The sequence below is a fragment of the Seriola aureovittata genome, chromosome 17, assembly GCF_021018895.1.
Source record: "Seriola aureovittata isolate HTS-2021-v1 ecotype China chromosome 17, ASM2101889v1, whole genome shotgun sequence".
Lineage (NCBI taxonomy): Eukaryota > Metazoa > Chordata > Actinopteri > Carangiformes > Carangidae > Seriola > Seriola aureovittata.
Genome location: NC_079380.1, coordinates 22,415,493 through 22,437,854, shown reverse-complemented (window position 1 = coordinate 22,437,854; position 22,362 = coordinate 22,415,493). Strand labels below are relative to the sequence as shown.

At 44.4% G+C, this 22,362-nt stretch overlaps 2 protein-coding genes across 2 annotated transcripts; both read left to right on the top strand.

Moving 5' to 3' along the window:
• The first annotated feature begins 599 nt into the window (after nucleotides 1–599).
• On the top strand, nucleotides 600–2,833 carry nol12 (nucleolar protein 12). Its single transcript, XM_056401674.1, has 6 exons — nucleotides 600–767; nucleotides 1,312–1,417; nucleotides 1,515–1,563; nucleotides 1,673–1,818; nucleotides 1,968–2,065; nucleotides 2,347–2,833. The coding sequence occupies exons 1-6, from the start codon at nucleotides 658–660 to the stop codon at nucleotides 2,540–2,542; spliced, it is 705 nt and encodes a 234-aa protein (XP_056257649.1). The 5' UTR covers nucleotides 600–657; the 3' UTR covers nucleotides 2,543–2,833.
• Nucleotides 2,834–4,142: 1,309 nt separating this feature from the next.
• On the top strand, nucleotides 4,143–22,175 carry triobpb (TRIO and F-actin binding protein b). The gene is made up of 18 exons (XM_056402648.1): nucleotides 4,143–4,425; nucleotides 5,698–5,840; nucleotides 6,095–6,282; nucleotides 6,661–8,761; nucleotides 8,930–9,047; nucleotides 9,532–9,603; nucleotides 13,779–13,835; nucleotides 14,277–14,345; nucleotides 14,490–14,579; nucleotides 14,859–14,968; nucleotides 16,190–16,631; nucleotides 17,532–17,772; nucleotides 18,182–18,293; nucleotides 19,188–19,347; nucleotides 19,712–19,810; nucleotides 20,413–20,499; nucleotides 20,798–21,002; nucleotides 21,160–22,175. The coding sequence occupies exons 1-17, from the start codon at nucleotides 4,162–4,164 to the stop codon at nucleotides 20,957–20,959; spliced, it is 4,515 nt and encodes a 1,504-aa protein (XP_056258623.1). The 5' UTR covers nucleotides 4,143–4,161; the 3' UTR covers nucleotides 20,960–21,002; nucleotides 21,160–22,175.
• Nucleotides 22,176–22,362: the final 187 nt, after the last annotated feature.

Genomic DNA, 22,362 nt, shown 5'->3' with positions numbered 1-22,362 from the left:
CGTGAGTGTCGGCCGGGTGTGAATGCCAGTGTGAAGCTGATAACAACAGTTGTGCTTCCTTGGCTTCCTCTTTCACATACTCTCTGTTTAACACAGTGAACACTGTACACCTCCGTCTAAATGAGACACTCCCAGTGATTCACAGAGAGAGATGGCATGCCTGGATCCGGGGTCCCTGCCCCTGGAGGGAGTTGCAGTCTGTTGCAGGAAACAGCTGATCACCATAAAGGTGTCAGAGAGGTCAGGGCAGTGCAAAATTACAAAATAAGAAAATATCAAATAAATTACCTAAATGAAGGAGACTAGAATAGTGGGAGTCATTATATCATGATGGATGGAAGTACAGACTATGTAATCTAATTTTACATTCTCATAAATATACAAGAAGACTTGTTATTAAACACATCATGCTTTCAACCCTTATGCTGTTTCAGACAATGTGCAGTTTAAATTTAAATAAGCAGCAACAGCAGCACCTCATAAAATATTTTTATATAAGCTGAGACGTGATTACAGTCACTGAAGATATATGTTCATTATGTTGTACTAAAACATTTAGGTGGTTCGTGTACGTGTTTCTAGCCGGACAAAGTTAACCGACGCGCTCGGTAGAAAGAGAAGCCGGAAGTAGCGATAGAGTAAACTCACGTGCACAACATGAAAAACACAAAAAAGCACAACAATGGGTCCAAAAAGGGGAAATTCAAGCCAGGGTCGAAGAAAAGAGAAAACAAATGCATCGTAATGTTTGACGACAAAGAGAGAAAGTAAGTTTATCTCTTGACAACGGCTTTTTAAACATATAGCAGCCGTTAGCTAGCACCTTAGCATTAGCTGTCACCGTTCTGTTCCACTAGCAGGTTAGCATTAGCTTTCTATCAAGTAGTTTTGTTATTTTGAAAACATTATCCGCAACCTGTATTATGTGTAGTTGTTAGTGTTTTATGTGATGGTTGTAGTCAACTCAAACCATGTAAGTGCGGATATTTTAAAATACCATTAGGTTTAACAGTTTATAGTTAAGTTTTACTAGGTTTTTCTTTAAACTCTGAAGCTTTTAGGTGATGGTCTCTATCCATTCATTTGTAACTACTGTTAAATTCTTGATTTGTCATTATTTTAGTAATTTACTTTATAAAATAAACCTTAAAAACCCTTATTGTAAGCTATAGGTTTCACTGAAACAATAAACATACCAAGCACAGTTTGATTTAATTAATATTTCTGTTATATATATCCTGTATTATTAACCTGCAGAGACTTTTAAAAGGTGACTGGTTTTCTAAGTTTCTTCCTTTTGTCATCCGTCAGTGATTACCTTACTGGTTTCCATAAGCGAAAGGTGGAGAGGAGGAAAGCTGCAGTGGCAGAAATTCGTAAGAAAATCAAGGATGAGCAAATTAGAGTCCGAGAAGAGGTAAGTGTAAAGCAAAAGAGCAGGGAGTTCAAATCTGAACTGTGTGAGCACGTAAGGAAAGGATGCACTGATATTATGTTTGGCTCTCTTCTTCCAGAGGCATAAGGAATATATGAAGATGTTGAAAGAGAGGACGGAAGCTCTTGGTGAGTTAAAAGCAAAAATCAGTCGTAGGTCATTTTATCAATTAGAAGCTTGTGAGAATTTGCATTGATTGTTTTGTTTTTTTTCCCCTCACCTGATTCCATCTGTCAGAGGACTGTGAAGACGATCTGGAAGATGCGATAACCAGTACAACAGAGTCTGTGCAGTTCGATCACCCCAACCACACTGTCACCGTGACAACCATCAGTGATCTTGACCTCACTGGGGCTCACCTGCTTGGACCTGCAGCAATCCAGGTGAACCGTCAAGCCGCAGTGTGCGCTCTTGATGTGTCTAACTGTCGGTTTTAATGCTTGTAGCTCTCCGTCATCACTCTGAAGGAAATCAATAAATTATACTGACGGAAATAAAAATGACATTAACACGTAGAACCTTTGCTTTGAAGGATAATGGGGAGAACAAGGATGAAGACAAGAAGGAGGAAGAGGTGGAGAAAACAACTCCGATGCCAAGAAAAGCCGGCAACCCAATCGTGAACAAAAAGTAAGCTGCTAGTCGTGCACGTCGCCACGTATTAGCATCAATAAGCGTGGCTAGTTTTCCTCATAATAAATTGAATAATTGTTGTCACATTGACATGTTATAATCTAAATGTTGGATTAAGTAATATCAAAGAATACAGAGATGCACACGCACTCTGATTGGTGAGAAATGTGCTGGTGGCGACAGATGTTTCTTAAATTTGTCCGGCTGTCATCTTCCAGCCCCTCTCACTCCAGCTTTGTTTTTCTCTCTCTCTCTCTCTCACCCCCCTGCTGCTGCAGGATCCGCTCCCTGATGGCGTCGCTCAACACTTACACCAGCAAGGGGAAGAGGAAAGGGAAGCAGGAAGGCCGGAGAGGACGAGGCCGTTCGACAGACAAGAGACCCGGTGTCACGGAGATGAAAAAGAGAACCGGTAGGACCAGCAAGTGGCAGAGACGTCGACAGACTGGAAAGAGAGTGCACCATCAGGACTGAGAGAGTGTGTCTAAAAATACGATGTAAATCTGAACTGGGAAGAGACTCGACCTCTTGTGTCAGGTTTACGCTCCTGTGTTTGAGCGGGACAAGTGTGTGCTGAAAAGTTTGTAGAAATGGACACAGGACGATGTGGACGCTCAGTGTCTGCGCCTCGTTGGACCGTCTGTTCCTTCAATACTTCCACAGTACCTGCCACTGGAAATCTTCTGCTCAAACTTGTAAATTTTTCAAAGCAAACCTGTTTTTGTAGTGTTATTTCATAAAATAAACTTCACTATATTTACTGAATTATGGATTGAATGAAGGATGAATGTTGCTGATAAGACATCTGATGTTGCAGTCATATGTCACACAGTGTCAGTGTGCTCTGTGTGGAATTTTGTCCCCCTCTGCTCTATTGTTTGATAGGAAACCTGACGCTGTCGTCAACATCCTCTCTAGAACATGAGGAAATCAACCCTCAGCTCTGTGTTTCCTCACAGCCCAGTGTTACCTGTGTGTGATCTAAAGGAGAACCAGCCACTGGTTCTCTGAGAGCATCTTACTCACTGTTCACACGAAGAACCTAAAAACCACACAGCCACCGCTTTTAATGTATGTTAAACTGCCCCCCCACCCCCACCTCACCAGTGTTTATTTATTTACGTTAACCTGAGCCAGCGTGTGCCAGCTGTCACTAGCATGAGCGTTTCACTTTGCTTTCTAAAGCCCATGATATTTAATACAACCGCTCAATAGAGGAACCGGCGGGCCACTGGCTCCATGTTGGCTCTAGGTGTGCGAGCGCTGCAGGGTCTCTGCTGTGTCAACCGAGAGCCACCATGGCCGTCGTGGATGCTTCAGTTTCACTCATTGTCAGAGCAGCCAATGGGATTGATGTGAGAGTTTGGCAGCTCGGGAGCACAGAGAGCATGGGGAAGAGGAGGCATGTGCCTGATGGGGCTTTGGTGGGCAGTTTATCCTCGGACTCCTAATGACAGACTCTAAACTGAGCTGACAGCGCGAGCTTCTCTTGTCAGGTAATACTCATCAGTTGTCACTTCGTTACAAGATGTTGTTGCTATTTTCACTGTCCTACTTTTCTCTGTCTTAATGGGCTCATTCACCTTTTCCTCCATCGTTGCTGCCTTGCCTTGTGGCTGGCGGTGACGCTCCTCTGTGAGCAGCTTTCACACTGTTCTGACTGGATTGTGTTTCACTGTCCTCCAGTTGTGATTAGTTATCAGCGGCCTTAACAGTTCCTCTTTAGATCTCGCATGAAGCGTGAAATGAAAGAACCTCTTGAGGTTTCACTCTGAGCTGCTGCTCTGTGCTTACACCTGTCTGCAGCGATGCAGTGTCACAGCCACACTCAGCAGCATGTAGGATTTTATTTATCTTTTTAATTTTTAAAAACAAGACTGTTGCATGTTTTCATTGTTCTTTTGTGACCGAACACTGTGAAAGATGCTCTGCAGGTTTTTGAACACATAAGTCATTGGAGGAGTTTTCCATTTACTGATAGAAGTGTTTGTTTTACACTGTAAATCGTTGTGATGCTGCTCTTCCTCTGTTGCTGTTTCTCAGTTTCACCTGTGGGATGTAATGAGCCGGCAGGTCCCCCCTCCGGACCCACCATGCCGCTCTCCGGCGATGAGCCCATCTGCCCCAAGTTCCAGCCCAACATCTTCGACCCCTCCCGCTGCCATGACTGCTTGCGCCAGAGGCGCCTGCACGCCGGCGCAGGGGAGAGCACGGAGATCGCACCGCAGCAGAAATCCACAGCAGACACTGGAACTGGGGGTATAACCGGGACCGGGAACGGGATCGGCGCGGGCAAAGGAGGGTTGTTAACACCAATCCCATCCACGGCAGAGGAAAGAGACACCAGCAGCAGCAAGGTAAGAAAGAAGAGAAGCCAGAGAGGAAGAGGGAGGAGGGAGATGTACAGAGCAGCTAGGTAACGGTGAAGAGACGGGTACAAGAGCAGAATATGTGCTGAGTGACGGGATTAGCTCGACATGGAGAGAGGCAGGAAGAGAGCATTAGAGGTCACGGGGGAAGTCGGCAAGAAAGCAATACACTGGGGTTGGATGCTAAATCAATGAGACTCTGCTGTAGTGCTTGACTCAGTTTTATCTCTGTCTTCCAGATCAGAAATGATGTATAAAGTTGAAAATAATCTGTTTAATTAGATCTTTTTTCTCACAAAACTTCTCACTTCTTACCCAAAAGTCTGTGTTTGAGTGAGGGTGAGTAAGATATCATAAGGCGCCTCCTAATTTGATGTAAGTCAGAGTTACTGGGATCATGTATGTGTCTTTGTTGCTTGTGAGTGAATTGAGGAAAAGGTCAGAGAGGGAGAATGAGAGGTAACGATCAGGAGCAGGGCGACAGCAGTGGCTCCCATTATAAATTAACGAAGCCGGATCGTTTACCGGCCTCTCGGGAATCACCTTGAAATTTTAGAAAATGTGCAGTAATGTGCAGAAAGGACGGGGGCGTGTTCACAGTGGTAAAACTGTGGCAGCACCACATTTATCTATTTACCCTGCTTCTGTGACATGATTGCAGTTGTGTGGTGGCAGTAATGCATCTGAAAACATGGCGGATAGTGGGATCGTTGCACTGAAGTAACACCGTACCTACACTTTCCTGAAAGCAGCAGAGATCAGTGGCAGTTACTCACATTCACAGACACATTTTACATCTTTTTACACCAGTGTATTTGAGGAGAAGGGTTTTTATGGCAAAGAAGGAAAAAAAAAGTTGATGAAATATGAATGAGGAAAGCCACGGGCCAGGTCAGGTTACAGAGAGTGTAACCCTAATCGAACAGCAGGCTGAACATGTGTGTGTGAGTGTGAGTGTGAGTGTGAGTGTGTGTGTGTGTGTGTGTGTGTGTGTGTGTGTGTGTGTGTGTGTGTGTGCGTGTGTGTGTGTGTGTGTGTGTCAGAGGGGACAACACCGTTCACTTTACTCTGAGAGACGGAGCCGGACGGACTCATGTAGGACTGTTGTGTGCACGTCACTGTGTGTTTTCTATATGTTGAGTTTTTACCTTCGTTTCGGAGGCGCGGTCGCTGTCGGGAGCGTCACCGCTGCGTCTTCCTGAGATGGGGCTCGCTGCGACGCTGTGATTGGCCCGTGTCTTTACCTTGTCATCCTATCAGGAGGATTCTGACGGTCTGTCGACGGTGAGCAGCTACTGTGACGTCACCGGAGGCCGTCCAGGTTATGGGGAGAGCTCTCTGTGCATCCTGAGCCCCGACTGTGAGCTTTACATCTGTGACGGTGACGACGACAGCACTGACAGGTGGGGACTGCAGGGTGATTGTAAGTCCTTTAGGCTTATTGTAGATGTGTAATTTTTAGTGTTTTATCGGGCCAGAGTGTCAGTACAATGTTTAATCATTTAAAAACACTGGCAGGCTTGAGTCAGCATCCTCTCAGACCCAGAACTGTCATGTTGTGTGATGCATTTGCGTAGTTTCTCTCTGAGTCTTCCCTCTCTTCACCTCTCCATCTCTGCCCCTCGTCATTTCTTCTCCCGTCTCCTCTTCCGCGTAGCTGCCGTGACCAGAGCGTCGACTACCAGGAGTTCAGCGGCTCCGTCAGCGCAGAGGACGAATACCCGCCGATCCGTCGCCGTAGGACCGACCTCGCCATGACCCGGCTCGACCCTCCGCCCCACCGGGCCAACCCTCGGGCGTGGATGGACGAAGCTCGCAGCAGAGACGGCTTCGCCAGGCGGTCAGGTACGTGAACGCTGACCTCATATATTGTTTAATTCATTTCAGGAGAAGCGTGGTGAAGAGAGGGAGATCTGCTCTCTCTCTCTCTCTATGAAGGAACCAGTAAGATTAAGCCTTTAGTAAACCTATGACTTACTGCACTTGACAAATCCATATCCAGTTACAGCCAAAGGTGTTCTTTACTTGGCGATACTGTTTGATGTCACCAGCTGAGGTGTCCCAGACCAATTATCAGTAATACAATACATCTGGGTTTGTGTCAGGAAGCCTCTGGTAGTTGCTCAGCACTTGATCTTTGATGTTTGTTTCTCTTATTTCTGTTTCCCCTCCTTCTTTCTATTTCTGTCACACTGCCCCGACTCCCTTTGTTTTTTCCTCCAGGGATAAAAGAAGACAGAGAGAAACGTGAAAGTGGTTACTTCTCCCTGGGGAGGGCAGCCGGCGCCCGTTCGCTCCGTGATAACAGCCCGTCTGTTCCTTTCCGCCATTTTGAGAGAGGGCATCCCCTCTTCAGCGGCAGAAATGTCGAGCCCAAAGACGCCGTCCCCTTCAGAAACCCTAATCTCGGTGTGGCCTCTGACAGGCAGATACCGGAGAATCTAAATGAGGATCTCCCTGTTGAAATCCCTCCTCCTGACCCCTATGAAATTGCCATAGAGGTCGAGGCGCGAGTCGGCCCTCGTTCTCCGAGTCCTACCCCTTTTAAGATAGCGGAGTCGCTGGCCTCGCCCGGCCGAAAGGGCCTCGGCAGTTCATACGGCCGGGGAAACCCTTCGTCTCACGGTTCTTCCTATCAACGATCGGGGCGTCTCGATTCCTCGAGGCAAAGCTCGGCTCTGCAATCTCGCTCTCCTTCTCCCTCACGAGGAAATTTACCGTTCAGACGCAGCGAATCCACCGCCTCCCTCAGCAGGCGTAACTTTGACGGTGGAGGGCGGTCTCACGGGACGGAGCCGGGATCCAGAAGCTGCTCGCAAAGCACACATGCCCGACGTGTTGAGTCAGGAACTCTGCCAAGAAATTTCAAATCGTTCGCTGGTTCAGTCAAATCTCAGTCCAGCACCGTTTCTGACTTCAGGAGTGCCCTGAGGAAAACGGAGGTGAATGGGTCTTTGAGTGGTCGGGGTCACGACAGCAGAAGCTCGTCTCCCTCCAGGAGGGACTATAACCCTCCAGGCCAAGTGTCTCTCCGCAAGACTGAGACCGCAGGAAGGTCACCACACGGACGTGGACGTGACGGTCGTACTTCATCTCCATCTCGGAGAACTTCAGAGAGTCGGCCTCACAGTCGCAGTTCCTCGCCGCCACGGAGGAATTACAGCTCGTCCAGCCAATCCCTCCTGCGTAAATCTGAATCCATCGTGTCTCTGAACGGACGGAGTCACAACGGACGCTGCGGCTCGCCCATCAGAGAGGGATATGATGTTGAAAGCCAGGCTCTGCTGCGAAACTCAACAGCAAGGAATGGACTGAATGATCAAGAACGTGACCGTGACCGTGCCACCACGTCTCCACCCAGACGAGGTCATGACACACCGCGTCAGTCCATACTCCGAAAGACCGAATCGGGTGCTGCCGGCAGCGGGCGAGGTCGTGACAGCCGCTGCTCCTCCCCTGGAAGAAGAGGCTGTGAAACCCCTGGTCCATATCAACTTAGGAAAACAGACACCAGCGGTTCATTAAACAGCCGTAACTCCTCGCCCTCGAGGAGAAGCTACGAGGCTCCTTCTCAGTCTCTGCTTCGCAAGTCTGAAGGAAACAGCTCCGTCAGAGGTCGTGACCTCCACGGCCCGTTGCCTTCAAGGAGAAGCTATGATGTTCCTGACCAACGCTCACTGTGGAGAACAGACACCAGTGGCTCTCTACACAGCAAGAGACACAACAGCCGCAACTCTTCTCCTTCTGGAAAAGGCAACTATGACCCACCGGCTTACTCAGTCCTCAGAAATGCCTCTAATGGAGACTCCAGCCGCTCCGCTCAGAGAAAAAACACCGACAATGACTCAAAATCCGACTCCAAACACTCACCACACTCCTGGCGGGAATCGGCTCATTCCCTTCGCAGCTCTTCATTATCTCGCGCCGCTTCACCCTCCAGACGGACCACAGATGGCAGCAGAACAGCTTTCGTGACCTTAGAGGCACCCAGGAGCCCCGGCAGCATCAGATCTGGGGTCAGCAGGCACGTTCTTGGGGATCGCTGCCCCTCTCCTAATGACAAAAGGCCCTCCCACCGCACGCGCAGCCCTTCTCCTGCACCTCAGATTCAAATCCGGAGGCACACCTCCTCCCAGAGCTCCATGGAGTCCTCCGAGTCGGGCCAGCTGTCAGCGGGGTCCACGGGAAGGAACAGGGAGGAGTACGCTGCGATGGCCAACCTGCCGAAGGTGAAAATGATCCATCACAGGGAGGACCCGGGCTACGCGGGGCGGCCTCAGAACCAGCCGCCCTCTCGTAGACAGGAACTCTTCAAACCGGCCAGGTCAGACTTATATTCAACCACAAAGAAACACCGGTGCTGGCAAAACGATAAACACTACGTTACATGAAATTTTCATGGTGTAGACCTTATGCTAAATCTAGACGGCTTAACTTCCTCCGCACCATCAGATTAGATCAATTTAACCATAAAGTGTCTGTGCTGTTCCAGCCACTCCTTGAGCAAACATCCATCCAGAGAGTGGGAAGATACGATGGATTCGGAAAGAGAACGGCACTATAGTGGCAGTGGGTATCTCTCTCGGGCTCACTCCTCCACCTCATTGCAGGTAGGCTGGTTTGGGGCACGGGAAACATTTATTAATATGAATTTTTAAATTCTTTTCTTGATTTCTCAGAGTAACCTTGAAAAAAATTTAACATTTCTGGCAAAAATGTACATTTAGTAAAAAGAGAAGATGCTCTTCTTTTTACTTTCCAGTAAGGTTAATAAAAAGCTTGTTGGATTGGATCTGAAAGCACAGAGAGAGATGAATGGGAACAGAGAGAATGGCATGAAAGGCTTTAAAGCCATACAGAAGTATGTGCCCCCCCCCCCCTCTGTACAATATAATCCATTGCAGTAGAACGAACTGTGGTTTGTGCTCTGTGATTTTCACCTGCCTGATGTGTTAATGCTTAACCGCATCTTCCACATACCGTACACCAAGATGTAAGAAAGTGTGTGGATGTGAAACTCATAGGCAGGTTTCTATATTGGCTCATTAGGACATTGATTATCTCCATAACCACGAGCTGTTCCTTCTCCTCCAGAGGTCCGGCAGTCCCACGGCAGATGAGGGCAGTTCTTGGAAAGGTAATCACCACAGATCAGAGCAAATGCAGGTATGTGCTGCAGCAGGTACATTTACAGTACATGTGTGTGTCTCTTACCATATGAATGTGTGTGCTCACGTGGAGACAGCCTCTCTCCCACAGTTGATTTGTTTTTTTTCCTCTTATCACTAGTGTTTGCAGTGAACGTCATAAACCTTCAGCACATATGGTTCAATGCTAGTTTATCGCAGTTTGGTCCATTTCAATATACGCTGTCTTTCTGTTACATATTTACCAGACTGCTGCCTGCAGTTTGTCTGGTGTTCACACAGATTCTGTGATGTAAAGTTTTTTTTATGTACGTGGCATCCTAACCTGCTGGCATATCTAAAGATATATTTATATATATATATGTGTGTGTGTGTGTGTACACTGTGCGGCTTTTTAAATTCTCTGCTTGCTGTGTGTCTTGTAGATTTCACCTACACCCTGCAGGCATTTCATAAGACTGACTGAGCTTTGTCAATTGTGGTCTGCTGGGGCATGTGTTGAAATTCCTGAACTGAAACCAATAGCTACCAAGAGCGGATTTTGAATGGGGGAAGTGCCACTTTGTATGCAAACCCAAAAGATATTCAGTCAGGGAAAAAATATAGCCAATAAATTCTGTTCTGTGTGTTTGTAAAGTAGGGGATAACTAAACTTTAATATGTCATGGAGTACTGGTCCCAGGAAAAAGGGAAGGAGTGACACCTCATGTTAGATAAACTTTTTCTTTTTCTTCTTCTTTTGATAATCAAATGTAGTTGCAATTAATCAGGACTAAGATATTCCACATGTGGCAGGACACTTTATCCCGTTCAGCCTCCCCCGCCCCGAAGGTGCCCGGACCCCAGTTTCCGAGCCAGCACCGTGCGGTTAGGTTGGGCTTAGGTAGGCTTGTTTTCTCCAGCAACGAACCCCGCGGATCCGCCCAGGAAGTGGCAGACACGGGGCAGAGCGAGCGAGCGAGCGAGCGAGCGGAGACACAGCCAAGTCACACGTAACGTTAACTTCCCACGACTTGTCAGAGAGTTGAGAAACTACTAACTTTTTAAAAGTCCAGCTTGTTTGTCCATGTTTGTTAGGGGGGGGGAATTCACTTCCTTTCCCTTAAAAGACAGGACAGAAATCTGCTCTGATCGACGGCGGTTCGCTCGATTAAATTAACACGGGGTTTGAATGGCGGGGTTTTATTTAATTTCGCGTAACGCGAGCGCTCTGCGGAAAAGTAACGTCTGTGCGCGAGACGTTTAACCGAAGCTGGGGAGTTAAAAGTTTTGAGAGGTTTTTGTTCGCGTGAAGGTAACGGTACTTTTCTTTTCTTTTTTTTTTTTGTTTGTTCTCGTCTTTATTTCACCCTCTCCGGATCCTGTTATCATGACGGTAAGTTAAGTTGCACCTTGAAAGCAGTTTGTTTTTCCTGTCTTGTCACTTCTTCCTGAATTTAACATTTTTTCAAATGAACTCTGGCCTATGTGCCATTTATCCGTGTGTCTCAGTTGAGATTTAATGCTTTGCTTTTAAGAAAGGTTCGTGTTGATTATAAAGCCTGTGTTTTTTTTCTTCAATGGACTCCTTTAGTCAACGTTTGTTTGATTGGAGGGGTGTGTACGTTAAATGCTTCCAACTTAGCGCTAGCTTAAAGCTGAAATATTTGTGTTTTGTTGTTTATATGTCCATGTTTACAGCTAAGTTAAGATTTGTACATTTCTGTTCCTGTGACAAATCTAAAAAACAAACAAACAAACAAAAAAAAAGAAAGAAAAACAAATCCTAGTTTCCAGTTGTGGTGTAGTTTGATGTGTCGATCCTGTGTTGTTTGCGGTAGCAGTGTTATTAGCAGGTAGCTTGTATGTGTCAGCTGTTAAAGCCCAGCTGTGACACATGTTCATGTTTACACATACACAGACAATGTTTTGATAAAATAACCTGGAGGTATTTGGCTCTGTAAACCATTGTTATTCAGGAACTATCATCACAATGAGTGTATCATTGGGTGGACTCCTATTCACATTGTTCAGAGGGCTAATCTGTTTAACTAAACAGAGACAAGCCAAGAGGAGAAGCAAACATACTGTAATAGGCCTAAAGGTAAAGGCTAAGCTCACCAGACAAGGCTCCTCTGTACTGATAGGAGATAGGAGACAGGGAGAGTGGACGTTGTCTCCAGCTGTTGCCGGTGTTTGACCTTCGTTCTTCTGTTTTGGACCTTTTGAAGCAAGGTCAGTGATCTGAGAGCACAGGACGAGGAGGAGCACTGTTGCACTAGAGTTATTCATAACAGATGCTTTCTATTTTTTATTTTTTTGTGTCTGTGTCCACCCTTTGGCCCATCCCTGACCCTGCTTATAGGCACGTATTGACTAGAAAGCATTAATTTATGATGATTTATTGATGACACATTGTAATGTGCTCCAGCAGTTCTTTCCCATTCACACACACACACACACAGTTTGGGTATAGAAGAAAGAGGGCATAAAACACAGTCACTTGTGATTAATCTTTTTTAATCTCCTTTAAGCTACAAAATGTACAACAGCCTCTTAAACAAGTTTCCTTTTGTACTTAAAGCAACACCTGATGATCCAGCCATTAGTTGTGTTTATCCACATTATTTATTAATGTTGAAAGCAGATTTAAAAGGAACATAGGGCTTATAAAATGTAGTAATGCATCCGTATCTTGGTCTGTAAATGGTGTTGCCCAACACATTATTTCCTTTACACAGTCTATTGGCAGTCGCTAGACTTTAAAATTTGTTAGATTAAAGAAGATCAGTGGCATAGATGAGCTGACTTACACAGAGAAAAACAGGGTGGTGCTGTGGCTTACAAGAGCACAACTCAAGCCAGGAAGGGAGTATAAATACAGAATAGGGGCGGTTAGAGCTGACAGAACAGACTTAGAAACTATATTAGAGTCCAGACAAAGAGGGAGAAGAACAAAATGATGTAGAAAGCTGATGAAATGAACAAGACGCAGTTGCATCAGAGAGGAAAAAAAATAAGTGATGGGATTGAGACACCAGTGGGAGATGAGATGACGAATGCAATGAGAGATTTAAAAAGTGAGGAATGTACATGCTAGTGAAAGAGAGATAAGCGAAGTCAGGAATGTATGTAGGAAAAAGTTGCCTAATCTTAATATGGAATCACCACATCTTGAGGTACCTAGTGCATGTTTTCCTCTTCCTGTCATCGTGTCAAAAGCAGAAACAGGCCTGTTCCTGGAAATGGTGCACAGCAGCTTAAGCATGTTTTAATGTAACGTCTACTACCACACAGCTGCAGCAACAGACATGCAAAATATTTCATCATGTGCAACAGAGTTGAGTTTTGAACAGAAGAGTAGACACCGGTGTTTCCACTGCAAATCTCTTGAGTTTCTAAATCTTTCCTCCCTTCACTGAGGATGTGCTGCTCCAAGTCCTAATCTTTCTGCCTGTGTTGTCTTCAGATATTTATTTTTTTCCTCATCCTTTTACACTTACGCTTGTTTCCTGTCATATTTCACACCGCATGTGCATCTGTCTTTGCAGCCATTGGCCTTTTCTCATGTATCTGGCATGCTGCAGTGCAATAGGGCAGCACCCTGTTTAGAAACATATTGTTGAGATACTGCATTAACCACATTGGGCTTTGTTGAACGATCACATCATATAATATTATCATCATGTTGAATATTAAGTGCTAAAACTGAATTAAAGCATTAGATAATATAATCTAAAGGTATTCACGTATTCCAAAACATATTTATAGTGTAAATATAAACATTTAGTGGTACCAATACTGACTTAACCAGTTTAAACGTGCATTTTAAGAAAGCAAGTTTCTCCACAATAGCAACTGGTTTATGTCCTTTGTGGCAAAACAAGCCTGCAGCATTTACAGTGAATGTAAGCGAGAGGTTGTGTGGTTGCTGCTGATTTCTTGTTTAGAGATGTAACTATATTGTGTACGCCACACCCTTCCATGCAGGCTTGTATAATGCTTTGTCCTCTTGTTTCATTTGTTACATCTAGTCTCATCTATTTCTTTTCTTTTTCCCTTTGAGACTTGCTTCTGATAAATGGCTCTACAGAGAAACGACCTTGATATACACAGACAAGAGTTGTGTCCTTCAGGTTTTGTGAGTTTCTGTCAAAGGTTGACGTGAAGGTCAGTGAACGTGACGCTGTATACTCTCTTTCTTTCTCGTCGCAGCCCGACCTCCTGAACTTCAAAAAGGGATGGATGTCCAAACTGGACGACAGCGGAGAGGTAAAGAGCAATAAAGCCGAGTGTCATACTCCAGTCAGAAGTAACATCCTCCTCTCCTTCCGTCTTCACTACCCTCCTCCTTCATTCCCTCCTTCCTAATGAGAAAGGTTGTGTGTAAGGCGATAGCGGTAGATTATCCTGGTTATCACAGTAATAGCTCGGTGGCTTGAGGCACAACAGGTGTCTCCTCTCTTTGAATGACATGCTTGAGTGAATTAGCTTCTGGCTTCACACATCACATACTGGAAGTCTTCGGTTTTACTCGAGGCCTTCCTGTGTCCCCGCCCTGTCAGACCAGCCTTATTCTAATAATGAAATGTCAACGCAACTCTGGTTGGTGTTACATTCTCAGATATTTTCACTGTATTGTTTTGATAGCTTTCATAGTGAAGTTGCTGATCCCAGTTCAGTCTTGGATTGATTGATATCTTGTGTGTTTAGTGGAAGAAGCATTGGTTTGTTCTGACGGATGCTGGACTGAAGTACTACAGAGACTCCAGTGCAGAGGAGGTATATTTTTTTAAATTACACGTTCCTTTTTTTATAATATCCTAAAATAGTATTTATAAAACACAAGCTTGCATGAGCGTTCCGAGCATAAACAAGCATATTGAATCATCAGGTTGTGAACGTATCATTGTGTCCGCTGTGCAGAAAGATGATATGGACGGGGAGATTGACCTAAAATCCTGCGTGAAGGTGTCTGAGTTTGATGTGGAGAAGAACTACGGCTTTCAGATCCAGGCGAGTATCTCGGTCACGTGTTAGACTCTTTCAGAGACTCTGCATGTGACGGATTTTCTTCCATTATTCCTCCCTTTTTGTCTCCACCGAACACACCCACTTCCAGTGTCTGCCTCATTTTTTTGTTGCTGCGTTATCATGACTCACATCTCTGTCAGTTTCTCCGCCACCTTTCTCTGTTTATCTCTCCCTTTCCGTTTTCCTTTATCAGCTCATATGTCATCCTGGTTCTGTCACATCTCTGTGTCTCCCTAACCTACTTCCTCTTCTGTTCTCCAGACGCGAGAGGCTGTGTTCACACTGTCTGCCATGACGGCTGGAATCAGGCGGAACTGGATAGAGGTTTTAAAGAAGTGTATCCGGCCCAGCAGCTCTCCAGACCTCACACAGTAATTGCCAGATGAATTGTTAAATATAAAAGCTTGAACATGGAAGCAGCTTTAGTGTGGGGCATTCGAGATTTGAGAGGCTAAAATTAAGTGATATAGTTAGTTAATGAAAGTGCTAGTTTATTGACATAAGTGACGTAATTACATATTGATAGCTGATTAATTACCATGTTACAATTAACTCTTTCTTCTCCCACCTTAATATAGCAAAGAGGTTACTTAGTTTTCTCTATTTCACTCATATCAATGTTAAAACCAGCAGCGTCTGTGGAGGCTGTGTGCTTTATTCTTTATTTTTGAAGTGCTTGCTCACACTCTGTGTTTTACCACTGGTTGCCTTAGCGTTGTTTCAAATTGCTGCAGGTCAGCCTTGGATAAATACAGTCAGATAAGAGCCTGTATCACTCACATGCACCAGTAACTTTGTTCCTGTTTTAGTTGCTATATACTCTGGCAGATTCAGATGAATCAAAGTCCCATTAATAGCTTTGAGTGTCAGTATAAAGTATGTTTTCATAATGACTCAGTGCCAGCTGTGCCTCGAGTGTCCAGGCTTTGTTTGCAGTTGCTTATTATATCAACCCTCATGAATTTGCAGTTGATCAGTTACTTCTTTCATGGATTTAAAGTAGAATTTACAAGGTTATCTGAAAGTAGAAATGAGAAATCATGCCTTGATTTTTTTTTTTTTTTTAAGGGTCCATATTTTACACTTTAGCAGGGTTTTATTTGAAGTTTTGATATCTATAATGAGATGGATTTGTGGTTTTAAGTACCACAAGTCTCCTCTCTCAGGCTTCTCTTTGGAGCTCTGGCAAGCTCTGAGCCTCTCTTCTGATTGGCTGACTGTTTTCTAAAAATATTTCACATAAACACTCAGTGAACCAAAATCCTGCACGGTTGGATGGCGGATACTGGTGGGCGGGGCTTAGGGCATGGCTGAGGGTCTTGACTGCTCTGTTGTGACATCACAAAGTTACAGAAGTCTAAACGGCTGGTTTTTACAGCTCAGTTTCTGAATACAGGCTGTGTGCATTTCTCTGTGGACTGAGCGCTTTGATACTTTCACAGTGTTAATATAGAACCTAGACCTGCTTTATAATCAAATAAGACATGGAAATTTTACTTTATGCAATATGGGACCTTTAATTATTATTTTTACTTAGATTACTTTGATTTAAAATGTATTTATTCATCTCTATTTTTCCTAATTTTCTCTAGATTACCTGACAGCAGCAGTGACAAGGAAAACTCCCACTCACGCTTTCTGCTGTCTTCACGTCGCCCGTCATCACGTCACAGTGATGTTCAGTCAGAAGTTCCGACCTCCGCCCTTCCATCTCAGCGTAGGTTTGACTACGTCGAGCTGTCCCCTGTTCCCGCCTCCTCCGGTCCTCTCCCAGCCAGTCAGAGAGAAGCAGGAGAGGGGCAGGGGAGGGAGCACATCCAGTGGCAGGAGGAGAGGAACACGAGCAGCCAGTGGGAGGCTGTGCTGTCCAGGAAGGGCACTGGCATAGGAGCGAACCAAAGGCTTCGCATGGAGGATGAAATAGAGAGAAAGTGGGCCGAGTTTGAACGCATGCCGTTAAAGGAGATGGGCTCTTTACCATCAGTGGGATCACGGTCCTCCAGCCATTCAGCCAATGAGGCGCTGCAGAGGGAGGTAGTGCGTGAAGATGATTTTCCAATTTGCAAATTAAATAAAATGCAAATTAACCTTTCATCTGTCCGGATGAAGTAAACATTTTCTGTTTCTGCTTTTTAACACCTGAGTCACTCTTTAACTGACTCGCCCCTGTTCTTCAGCAGTGTTTTCCATTTGAAATATTACACGGTGGAAAATCAGAAGTACAAAATTGACATGGGAGATACTGCTGAAACCTCTGTCTGTTCTGTCTCTGTGTGATGTGATCTCTTAGTTTGAATCTGTTTGTGGACTCTGGCACGAAGGCTGTGTACACATGACATCACCATGATGCTCGGCGAAGAGCTCTGCTGATGTGTTATCATACAGTTCATATGATTCATAAACAGCTGTTACATTCATGATAAAGAGAAGCCCAGAAACCCAGACATGTCCTGTGTGTTTACGCTTCTTCTTCAGCTAGAATCTGATTAGACAGGCTTTCAAAGGTCAGCTGTGAAGGGGGTTAAAGGTCATACAGCTTGAACTTTGAGCACACTAACAAACATAAGGGTAGCAGCAGAGCAAACGCTGGCATCATCGGTCTCTCCTCGAGCTGGTGGTTCCTCCAGTGATTGTGTGTAGATGTTGGCAGTGGGACTCTGCGGCAGATTCACTGATTTAGTGAAAATGTTCAGTTTATTTTGTGTGTAAATTATTCCTGCTAGGTTTGGTTAAGCACAATGTTTGTACCTCATAGTTTATAATCCCAGAGACTCCCGTTTCTTCATATCCTAACGCTGACTGCTCATGTCTTCCACTGCCAACAGCAGCTTTTGTGCCGTCTCATGTAAACATGCCAATCACATAATAAATTGATTTCCGGTCCGCCACCTCTGTCGCTCAGTGGGCTTTACCTCCACCCTTGTTTTTTCTCAGGTGGCGTCACTGAGGCAGCAGTTGGAGGAGCTACAACGAGGGGGAAGAGGAGGAGTAGGAGGGAGAGGTGTGCGGGGCGGCTGTGGCCCTGAGGCCCCCTGCGGCCGCAGCCTGGCAGCCATGGAGCGCGCTCACCGACACGCGCTGGAGGAGCTGCAGAGGCAGCACGACCGCCAGATCAAGGAGCTGGAGGCGGAGAAGGACAGGCTGCTGCTGGAGGAGACGCAGGACACGGCGCGAGGTCAGCAGAACAGAACAGACGGAGACCAGAATCACCGTTGTCTTATACAACTGTTACAGCACAGCTTTTTACTTTTACTGAGCCGTTAAATGGCCGGTCATTGAGGAGGTTATGTGATGAAGTAGGTTGGGGTCAAAGGTCAAACAGAGTTCACTGTTCACTGTTCACTCTAAGCACTATAGGAATCAGGTCTTATCATCAGGTTATCTTTCGTGTCTAACTGCACTTTAAGCAAAACATGTATAAAAAGCATCACCCTCTCTCCACTCTCGAACACCTGTGAATTATATAATGTCATAAATCTTTGAATATGTTGTTAATACACTTCTTTTAAGTTGACTGTCATATTTAGGCATAAGCATTTAATGCAGTGTTAATGTTAGAAGTTGTGTCTGTGTTTGTGCTTCAGTGATGGAGGCTTTGAAGAAGAAACACAAAGAGGAGCTGGAGAGAGAGTTGGAGAAAGCGAAGAGGCTAAGCAGCGGGGTGCTAGACTCGCAGACCTTGCGAGCCCAACAACAGTAAGTAACTTCTCATCCTGTGATGGAGATGTTCACTGGCCACCCACAAACACGTGGACTCCGGAAACACAAGCAGCCAGTTTTTATGTCTGTTAGCACGACACAGAATCCATCAAGAAACATTATTAAACTGAAATAAAGAGCTTGCACCCTAACCCTGTGAAAGCCTTTAGTGCATATTTCCTTGGAAATAAATTCTTGGTCGTTGCCTGGCCCTCATTCTCCAACAGTGCAGGCCAACATTGGTAATTTATGTGAATAGCTCTCTTGTGCTTTTAAGTGGGAGCTAGCTGACCACAAAAGGGTTTTCTGTGAAATAAAAAGGTAGAATTTGCAGACTCTACAACAATCCAGGGTTCCTTGTCTAAGCAAGGCCATTACCGCGGCGGCCACTGGGTCCTGTCAGGCACTTAAGGAATGTAGAAGAATTTGGTCATGGATTAGTTTCCTTTTGTAAGCTTCACAAGGCCTTTGACACAACGCTGTCTCAGATGCTGCTACTGGAACCTGCATTTTAGGGCTTATCTGTGCTGCCTACGCTGCGTTTCTTTTGCTATTTGCATGCTCTTCCTTATTTTTGTGGTTATTGGTCATGAGCAGTAAAGTTGTTTTGAAACCACAGTAGAAAATACTTTCCTCATGAAAGTGGAAAAAAACACTCATACTTTCTCACAGCATGTTGCTGTTATTTAATGCAATACATACGATCTAATATTATACTTTACTGTAGAAATGCACAGTGAGCATTTAATAGGAAGATTTCTTGTGAGGTTAGTTTTGTGCATGTACAGTATAAGAAATGGGGATCTCAGTGGAGCAGCGCTGTCACAGTTCTGCATGATCTCTATATTGATTTCTACAACAGTTTTATGTGGTGTTGGTCTGTTTCCGCAGGGCAGAAACTCAGTCCTTGCAGAGAGAGCTGGCTGGACTGTCTGAGCGCTATTCTCAGAAGTGTCTGGAGCTGAACCGAGCCGAGCAGAACAACGCAGAGAGAGAGAGAGAGATCAGCCGCAAAGAGAGAGATATGGAGCAGCTGAGGAAGGAGAACCAGGTGAGTTATCAGCAGATTGTAAAAACGTACTCAGAGCAACGGGACAGGTGAAGGAGCAGTTTTTTTATGTTTTAGTTGAAGTGAAGGATTGTTCTCCTTGATGTTGCACTGGCAGGTATAACTCTTAAATACAACGTGACATTTTTACAGGCTGTGTAACTATAAATAAACTATTACAATTTGAAAGGCATGGTCCCAAATGTCTGAGCCATGACTGTAATTAGGCCTCACATCACTGTTATTCACTATCCAGGCTCAAAATAAGACTTGTGGTCTTACATAGCCAGAGTTCATTGTCTGTAAGATTTAAGCCACTCAAAGGGTGTCATTCAAAATGATAAAAACAAAACATTTTCCTCTGCAGGACCTAAAGGCCCGTTGGATGGAGGAGATCGGCCGTATACGATCTACCATCACAGATCAGGGCTCAGGGGACAACAAAGACAGGAACTGCGAACTAGAGGTAAAGGTGCTTATACTGTAGACTCAGAAGTGACAGCAGGGGGGGGGGGGTCCGATATAAGTCAACAACAGTTACTGTGGTCATCCAATTCTTAAGGAGTTGTCTGAAAATGTTGATATTTAATCTAAAATCAGTGACTTTGTTTTAATTTTAAGTATCACAAAGCTGCACAGGTTTACCACCTTTAAAAGAAAGTGTGTAGTTACTGGATTTAGTGAAGGTGTTGCTTAATGACACTTCATCAGGGAGAAGCACAGCCTGTCTGCTGTCCTGACAATGACAATGACATGTCACCTAACATATAATAAAACAAAACCTTAATTAGCAAAAACGTAGCATTTAATTTCTGGTATTTCTGGTCACCAAACTTGTGTTGCAGTTTTCAGAATACAAGTGGAATGTCAATTGGCCAGAAGCCCAAGTTATGTGCTGTAAAAATTACAGAGAAACACTGTTTATCATAAATCAACCAGAGCACAATTACTGTGCGTTCTTGTTGGACTCGAGAGATAAATATAACAGTGATTTAGGGTGATGAAAATATGTTCTGTGTGTTGTTTTTTTGGCAGTAAAAGAAAACCACAGTTTTGTTTTTCTCCCAGGTTCTTCTCAGGGTGAAAGAAAAAGAGATCGAGTACTTACACAAGGAGATCAGCTGTCTGAGGAATGAACTGCAGGTTCTGAACACGGTATTGTGTGTTGATCTTTTGTACAAATATGTGGGGTTTCTGCGTGAACTTTACACTAGTAGGTGAATAATGTGGAATGTTAATCCTCAGATCTTGCTTCAATGTCTTATAGCTGGAAAGATCCCAGAATAAATCTATATAGTTGGCATAGGTGGTCAGTAAACATGATTTATCTCATTTTAGACAGAAAGAATACATGTTTTCTTCGTAGCTGATGTGATGTCATGCTAAGATAGCACTACAGCTGGCTGATGTAGACTGAGGAGCTTACGCCTGTCTATCACTCTTTGCTCTGCAGGAGAAACGGCTGGCTTGTGAACGATATACAGAGGCGCATGAGGAGCTGAGTGGGATGAAGGGCCGGAGCGAGCGAGAGATCCAGAGTCTGAAGGAGCACTTGAGGCTGGCCATGGCTGCTCTGCAGGAGGGGCAAAAGCTGGGCAACAGCCTGGACCACTGAGAACCTGCTGCTGGTACTGACGCGCTGGCGGACACAGTGACAGGTGTGGACTGATGTAGTACAGGCAGGGAAACGGTATGAAGCGTCACAATAATGCAGCTGATGTCAGTGCCCCTGTGGAGATTCTGTGAGGCGTTGTATTTGTATTTGCTTGTATTTTTAAAAATTCTTCTAATCTGTGCATCTTTTTTGTGTTTCAGACGTGTCTGCACTGTGGTGACTGAATCAAAGAGACACAGGAGGAGCAGAGGAGATGATTGTTGGACTTGTACAGTTCCAGCTGTGTGGGGACCATGATAGTGCCTTAGTTTTCAATCGTTCTGCCAATGAGCAGGTTAGAGTAGCTAGTAGCTGGTTTCATTACACTGGGCCACACATGATATATAAAACTGCACTTTTATTTCCCCCAGTCTCACTTTTCTTTTTTTTTTTTGTGAGTGCAAGCGTGAATGAGTGCGCATTTGGTCTTAAAACTGGAATATTTGTTGAGTGACCTTTTCTTTTCTTTTCTTTTTTTTTTTTATCAGGTATTATAGATAAACAGTTCATGCTGTATCAGCTTCTTTTGTTGGATAAACTTCTCAATGCCACTGTGTCTTCTGCCTGAGAGCAGGAGTTAACGCAGTTACAGTAGAGCTACTGTCATCTCAGTTTTCTGTTGTACAGCTTTTGAGTCATGTTTACTCTGTGAAAAATGGCACACATTTCATTAGAAATGGGAGCTTATCATTTGATGTAATTATTTTTCTACCTAGTAATATTCTTTCTTGTATTGTGCTTGCAAATACGAAATTTAAAAAAAAAATGGGATTAATACAGGACAAGACAGCAAACGTTTCTAATTCCTGGCGACCTTAATTGCAAGTTGATCTAATTGTATAGAAGCATATTCAAGGTCAGCTTTCTTTGGGGATGCTTGCAAAAGCTGTTGAATGAACGTTATCCCACGTCACAGATGTCTTTATTTTTAAACCATGTCTGAGAAGCACGCTTCCAGTCTGCCCTGATCATTATTGGCATTTATTTGCCACCACCACAACAAAATGACAGGTGTTGCATCAATGAGCCAATTTTTTATTGACAGTATGTATTGTGATAAAATGACTTATCTACCTGCCTTTTGGAAACTTTTTTCATATTTAATGTACTGAAGAGGCTGTATCATCTTTGTAAATTATACACATTTTTTGCAATCAATAAAAAGAAAAGAAACAAACTTATGGTGTGTAATTTCACTGGTACACTTATGATTGCACATGTTGTTCTTCGTGCCTTTAAAGAAATAGACTATTAAGTATATATACTTAATAGAAATTGACTATTGATATATTCAGCGATTACTCATTGCAGTTTCAGGAATATATGAAAAATTTGAATGTACTGTAACCTAGAAATGTTCAGTT